The 8038-nt window shown below is 37.6% G+C and overlaps 1 protein-coding gene across 2 annotated transcripts in view; it reads left to right on the forward strand.

Annotated features, from left to right (window-relative positions):
• Zbbx (zinc finger B-box domain containing) overlaps window positions 1-8038 on the forward strand; it is a 111715-nt gene that overhangs the window by 21349 nt on the left and 82328 nt on the right. For both annotated transcript variants that reach the window (XM_008830140.1, XM_008830141.1), the window contains exon 6: window positions 2335-2430. In XM_008830140.1, coding sequence (XP_008828362.1) covers window positions 2335-2430 — 96 coding nt within the window. The remainder of the gene's footprint in view (window positions 1-2334; window positions 2431-8038) is intronic.

An 8038-nucleotide genomic window follows, 5' to 3' on the forward strand; every position in this document is an offset into this window, starting at 1 on the left:
GAAACTGCCAAACATTCATGAGAAATTCATTGAAATATTAATAGGTATGCTAAAATTATATGGAATATATTTGAAATCTACATTAATGTAATAATTCTACCACATATTTAAGAGAACCTATATCTTTAAAATTTAATTTGCACTTAAAATTATAAAGCTAAGTATGGTTTATCATGTCTTCTATGAAAAATTCTAGCTGTTGAGATCAAAAAAGAAGTTTAAAACTGTTGCCTATGGTCTTCAGAAAATGTTTTTTCTCCTACTTAAATAAAAATTCCAGTTTTGTCTAGTTTGATCATATTTGGGAAAAATGTGTACGATTTTGATAAAATGTGTGACACAGAAACCCACAACTGGCCAATGTGTAGAGAACATGAGGCTACATAGCCTTTATCAGCGGATAGGACACCTATATCTAACTTCTGCCTCCCCAGGCTTGGGGATCCTTGCAGAAGAGGGGGCAGAAATATTGTAAGAGCCGGGACTGGGGGTGGATGACCACAAGGAAACAGTTTTCAAACAGCTGGTGAGTTATTCATATGAACTCACAGCAATGGTGACAGCATGCACAAGAACCACACAAGCTCCAGCCAGACAAAATCCCATCATAGACTTGGGGAAGTGGGTAAGAAACCCTGACTCTACCTGAGAAGCAACTGATATTCTTTTAAGGTTGAAACTCTTGGTAAGCTGAGCAGGTTCCAGTGGATCGACCCACACCTAAGGGCATTTGGGGACACAAATTAAACTCTGTAGACCTTAATATGTATAATAGAGCATATTAATTTGGGTGAGGTGTAGTAGGGGAAGGCACACACGAGAGAGAGCATCCAAATATGATGTTCTGGCTCTCCATCAGCTGTGACTGATTGGATCCTCACGTGTGATGTCCCAATGTAACCTTGTCTTCCGAATGGTGTTGCAATCACTGTTTTAAGCTTCTAGAGTTGTGATGAGGACTAAGTACTATTGAGCATATATAGACCCCAAACAGTGAATAGTTTGAATTAATTAAACATTGAGGATATTGCCATTGTTATTTCATTAAAAGTGACTGGTGCATCACTGGGAGCTGCTCAGAAGATGGGCTTCACAGTCCCCTGCCAGTGCTATGAACTTCAACATTTTATTGCAACAATATCTTGTGTGATCATCCTAGCCCCCCAGCTGTATCCTCATTGTTTCCTAACATGCAGAAAAGCAAGGTGGGGGAACTGTGGTGGCCTCTCACACAGGAAATCAAGCAGGCCAGGGCTAAAAGCCTTGACGCAGGCCTTCTGATACCTTCTCTGCCCCTCTGCTCATCACACTTTCCTTTCTGTGCTTCCGGTCATTCTTCTCAATCTGAACCAAACTGCAGCACATGAGGGGTCTTGGTTTTTTTTTCTCCCTTCAACTTATACTGTGAAGGTGTTTCATCAATGTCACAACAGCATAGTAACAAATCTATTTGCTGTGCAACTTTTATTTCATTTTCTCACTACTTTCTGTGTCATCTGGCATCATAGGTATAGATATATTACATACCAAACTTCACAAAGTAAAAAAATATTTTTTTTTGTCTTTTTGAGACAGGGTCTCCCTGTAGCTCCAGCTGTCCTAGAACTTACTATGTAGACCAGGCTGGCCTTGAACTCACAAAGATCTGCCTGCCTCTGCCTCCAAGTGCTGGGATTAAAGGTGTGTGCCACTTACCTCACAGAGAAGCTGTAAGACAGGCATAAACTTGCATATAATCATGTCAGTAACCAAGAACATGGCTAACACAGTGATGGGACTTCAGCTCATAGCCGTGTATTTTCTTTCCTTTGGGGACTCTACTGAGAATACTTTTGAAAATATATTTTAAGTATCACCAACAACACAGTACATTTCATAGAAGTATGTAGAAATCTTTGGAGGGGATAGTATATGTTGTTTTCAACTAATTGTATCAGGTCAGTTTATGCACCAAGACTTCATAAAAATAATAGACATAAAAATAAAAGACTTCATAAAAATAATGAGAGTTTTCATTAAGAGATAATGCTGTTTGATTTTCACCAGATCAACAAGATTGAACTGAGACTAATGATTGTTTTGTGATTATTAAGAAATGCTTCATCCATATATGCATATAAAATGTACACTCAACAGCTATTTTGATATGAGAGTAAATAGTGTTTGTGAGTTAGATTTCAAACTTAGACCTTAGTGATTTGGTACCTTCTCAATTTTCACTGTGTCCATATATGTAGTTTGAGGAATAAATGTTAGCGCAATGACATCTTTGTGCAAACCTTTTCTGAGAGCCATCATTGGGTTGTATCATTAAGTGTATGTCTATCTTTAAAGGTATGCCTGGAATGTGGTGAAGATTATTGCTCAGGGTGCTTTTCCAAAATGCACCAGAAGGGGGCGATGAAGTTACACAGAACAACTCTCCTACAGGTATGCAGAATTCTTTTTCTTGCAATCTATTTTTAAAATGTTTCAGTATAAAGACATTTTACATATTTTGTGTAGAATTAGGGATGATTCATATTACTTCCTAAAATTCCAATTTGTACAATCTTAACATGTATCTTAAAATTATTTTACTGAGCACTAGATTCTACCTTGCAACTTAAACTATATTTTAATATAGTTTCTCAAATGCTTACCTTGATTACAGTTGTTACATTATGCCTTCTACCTGGGAACTTGGAAATATTAAGATTAGACAATATTTTTATCTATTGTGGTTTTACATTAATGCATGGCTTAATTATTATGTCTAGGTAGTTTATGAGTAGAAATATCTTGTTTCTTTTCATGTTTATTTATTTTTAAAATATTTTATTTATTATTTATTATTTTATTTTTTATGTGTATATGTATATTGCCTGCATGTAGGTAAGTGCACTCGTGTGGTGCAATGCCAGCAGAGGATAGAAGAGGCTGTTGGATCCCCTGGAACTGGAGTTACGGAGAGTTGTTAGCTGCCATGTGGGTGCTGGGATTCATACCTGGGTCTTCTGCAAGAACAACCAGTGTTCTTAATCACTGAGCTATCTCTCCAGCCCCTCATGTTTATTTAAAAATGTATTTTCCTCACCCATTGTCATTTAGGTCTCTCAAAGTTCCACTTTTCTTCCCATATGTTAGGACCTTTTATTTATTGTTTTAAATTTGTTGCTTTTTAACATGCCTAAGCTCTCATTCTGTCAAATGGCTTTGAAACTTTAATATTAATAAATAGATATGGCTGAATATAGAGATGATGTTACACTAGTTACTTTTAAATTGCATTGATTTACCCCAAATCTAATTCTTTGTAGAGTAACTAATTCAACAATAATTTCTGGAGTAGCTTCTAGGAAGCTGGGCCTGTACTCAACAGTAACAATATACAGGTTAAAACTGCTAGGAACCTGCTGGAACGTAACTGGAGATGAAATGGGAATCCAAGACCTGAACTGATGGTTGAGGATTTTAATAGCTGGTAGGGAATGGGAAGGAGAAGATCAGAGATGTATTTGAAAAGATCTCTGTGAGATTTGAATCTTTAATGATCCCTCAATATAAATATAGTTAGTTGGTGCTTAAAAATACTGGCAAGTTATGATGAAGTTATAAAGCATCTAATAGACCTACCTTGCATGCCAAAATCTATTTCTCTCTCTCTCTCTCCCCCCTCTCTCTATATGTATATATACATTATGTGCATGTAATGTATACATACATACATACATATGACTCTGTCTCTCAGTCTCTGTATCTCTGTCTCTGTCTGTTTTTCTGTCTTTCTCTCTCTCTCCCTCTTTCTTTCTCTCTCTCTCTCTCTCACACCTGTTACAACTCTAATCTCTCTCGTGTGTGTGTGTGTGTGTCCTGGTCAACATTCTTCAGGAGGCTTCCACCTTGCTTTCGGAGCCTGTGTCTCCCTGGGACTTGGCGCTCACTGGTGGGGCTAGGCTGGGTGTCCCAGGTGTCACAGGGATCATCCTGTGTCCACCTCCCCAGCACTGGGATTGCAAACACATTTCACTATGCCTGGCTTTCTATGTAGGTAATAGGGATTGAACTCAGGTCTAATGCTTCCAATCAAAGCACTTTACCGACTGAGCTCCCTCCCCAAACCCTTAGTCCATTACTTTTGAATTTCCACTCACTGTTGACAGCTCCCAGACAGAAATGGACAGGAAACAACCTGCTCCTTCTCTCCTTCAAGGTATCATAGTTAACTTCCATAAGAAATTAAAATTAATCTCTATAAAAGAGAATCTAGTGCTAGGGAGATGACTCAGTGATTATGAGCACTGGCTGCTCTTGCAGAGGAGCCTGGTCATTTTCCAACACCCACATGGTGGCTAAATAGCCATTAGTACCTCCAGTTCCAGGGATTCCAATGCCTTTTTCTGACCTCCATGGGCATTGCACAACATAGGTGCACTTACATACATGCTGGCATTACTCTCACACATAAAATAAAAATAACAAAATAATTAACAAAAGGAGAGTCTAGTTGTTAAGATATACCTAGTGCAGAATTCAGCATTGTGAAGGTATAAAGTTCAGTGATTCCACTACAAGTTCCTATTTGGGAGGTCCCATTCAGTGGTTTATTTATTCAGCACGTTTTGAGTTAGCTCTGAGTGATTTCAAGTGTTCTGCAACCTGGTAATAAAGATACAAAGAAGACTGAGACACAGCCCCTTCTTTGATCCTCCACGTTGGGACTTCTTGATGTATCTGAATCTGTTTTCCTTTGCGTTTGGCTCCCTCTGCTTTCCCTTCTTCTTCTCTGCCTTACCCTTATCCCCACAAAGAACTTGGCTACGATACAACTTTCTATACGTATGGAGAGACAGTACAGGACAAATCATGTCAAAGCAGTTTTCTAAACACTGAGCCTTTTCTATTTCATATTTCCATGCCAGAATCAACAAATTAATCCTATACACTAACTTAGAAGAATATGATCTTTGTAGATTAGATCCTACAAAATTGTGTTAAAGTGATAAAGAAAATGAAAATTTACTGATTATATATTAACTGTCATACATTTCATAATTAGATTATACATATTTGTAAATGTAAATTTTCTCTGGGCCTTTGCAGGAGCACTCACAGGAAACTAAGTTTTTCTTTTTTCTCATTTTTATTAAGATACACTAGACACGAGTTGTATGTAGTTAACCCATACCATCTGATGTTTTAATACACATATGACAAGAAATACCACCCTAACCGAGCTAATGAATGCGCAGCTCACTCCACGTGTCTGAGCTCTTCTTTTCCATTTCTGTTTCTTTTCATTTTTGTGATGAGAACACATACGATACTGCTGGCATTACGTTCCCTAGTTTTGACTGCAGAAGAGGAAAGGTTGTTAAACCACAAATAGAAAAATGATATTTAAGCTCCCTGAAATCTGAAGCAGTAGGAAATACATTTGTCTCTAAAAGTTAGTATGGATGGATTTCATATGTAGACAAATCAAAGAGTTTGCGAAGCAACCCTGTCTCCTCTGTCGGCGTCAATAGCTATGAAGGACATCGCCTCTTCTGTGTTCATTTTTTTAGCCTTGGTGTTCCATCCAGTCTGTGGATATTGGTGATGTTTTAGGGCAAGCAGCTCTGGGAAGTGTATTTTCTTTCTTTGAGAGAGAGAGAGAGAGAGAGAGAGAGAGAGAGAGAGAGAGAGAGAGAATGTGTATGCATGTATGTGTGTACATACCTGTTGAAGCCAGAGGCCAGACAACCTTGAGCATCATTTTTCAGAACCTTCATTCACTTTGTAGTTTTTAAGACAGGATTTCTCACCGACCCAGAGATTGCCAATAAACTACATTGACTAGCCACTGAGCTTCAGGGTCCTCCTGCATTTTAAGCACTAGGAATATAAGCGCTTGCCACCACTCCTGGCTTTTTTGTGGGTTCTCAACATGCAGCTGAAGTCATGTTTGCATGCTTGTGTGGTACTTTACTGAATGAGCTATCCCCCATCCCTGGAAGTGTAATTACTGTTAAGGAAGTGGGACTGTGATGTTGATATTTAGCAGAGTTTAGAGTGCCTCTTTGGGAAATTAAACCACATCACTTTTCCCACCCTGCCTATCTTCTCCTCCTGCTCCCAACCTTCCCTCCTGTCATTCTCTGTGCATTCACATTTTTGTGGCTGTGCCATGGCCTTGTCATCCACGTGGTAAGTAGTGATATAGCTCTTTCTTTGTAGCTCTCATTAACCAGGTACATTGTGTTATATGTGTTCACCTTTATGGTAATGATTACAGTCATGAGATTTTTGTTGATCATTGAATTCATGCTTAATCTGAGAATTAGAGTAGACTGCTAATGGGAAATATTAAGAATTACCACAGAAACCTTTCTTATGTAAGGAGCAAACACTCCAGAATAATGACTATTTATTATACTTAATATTCTTTAATCTGTGGTGTTACTTCTAGTCTTTATAAGATATTGCTAAATTTAATAGTTTTAAACCATATCAATCCCTGTTACACAGCCTAATTAGTCCTTTGATTCCATCTCCATAAATACTTTGTACCACAGTATCTTGAAAAATTGAAAGCAATCTGTTTATTGTTATTCTTATGTTTACTAACACTATAATTTTAAAGAGCATTTTATTTGATTTTTGATTGATTCATACTTGGCACTTGATTCAAAACATTTCATGTTTCTATGCCTCCTCCAACCTCTGCTAAATAGTTAATTATGTGCAAAATAAAACATTGTCCTAGTTTGTTTCTTCATTGCTGTGACAAAACACTCTGACCACTACCAACTTGGGAAGGAAAAGGCTTATTTAACTTACATATCCTGCGTCACAGTTCATCTGGGAGGCCAAGGTAAGAACTCAGGGCAGGAACCTGGAGTCAGGAGCTGGCACACAGGCCATGGAGGAATGCAGCTTACTGGCTTGCTCCCCTGGCCCCTGCTCAGCCTGCTTTCTTATGCAACACAGGCCCACCTGCCCAGGGGTGGGCACCATCCACAATGGGCTGGACCCTCCTTCATTGCTCATCAAGAAGATGCCCCATGGACATGGCCACAGGCCAGTCCAATGAAGACAATTCCCCAATTAAGGCTCCTTCAACCCAGTTGTGTCAAGTTGACACTAAAGCTATCCAGCACAAGCATACATGCACAAGAGGAATTGTGAACTATGGAAGTTCTATTTCTACATTTATAAAGATTGACAACAGTAAGATGTGAAGACTTTTTTCCATGAAAATAAGCTCTTAATATATCAAGCATTCATATTTTCTTTTAACAATAAATGCTCAGACAAAAGAAACAACGCTAATCGGAGAGATTAAGAGGCTGGAGAAAACAAACAAAGGGCATTCTACCATGGAGAAAAACATGCACAAGGGAGGCTAGGTTAAGTGAATCATTAATAGATGATGGCAAGTATCTTTTCTTAATTGGAATGAAGACTCTCTTAACTATAAAGAAGAAAGCTTAGGAAGGGTGATAGCAAAAACGTAATGAGTAATCAAGGTCAAAATTTTATATTATCTTGTATGAGGCCCTTTATCATCTATTTCTATGTCTCTATCATCTATCTGTCTATCTATCATCTACCCATCTATCTATCATCCATATGTCTATATAGCTATCATCTGTCTACTATCATCTATCATCTATCTATCTATCTATCTATCTATCATCTATCTATCTATCATCTATCATTTGCCTATCATTTATCATCTATCTATCTATCTATCTATCTATCTATCTATCTATCTATCTCTCAATCATCTATCTATCTATCTATCTATCATCTATCTATCTATCATCTATCTATCTGTCATCTGTCATCTATCTATCTATCTATCTATCTATCTATCTATCTTCTACCATCATCTATCTATCTATCTATCTATCTATCTATCTATCTATCTATCTATCTATCATCTATCTATCTATCTATCATCTATCTATCTATTATCAATCATCTATCTATCATCTATATATCTATCATCTATCATTTGCCTATCATTTACCATCTATCTATCATCTATCTATCTATCTATCTATCATCTATC

Source organism: Nannospalax galili, unplaced genomic scaffold (assembly GCF_000622305.1).
Source record: "Nannospalax galili isolate Female #2095 unplaced genomic scaffold, S.galili_v1.0 scaffold33, whole genome shotgun sequence".
Classification (NCBI taxonomy): Eukaryota; Metazoa; Chordata; class Mammalia; order Rodentia; family Spalacidae; genus Nannospalax; species Nannospalax galili.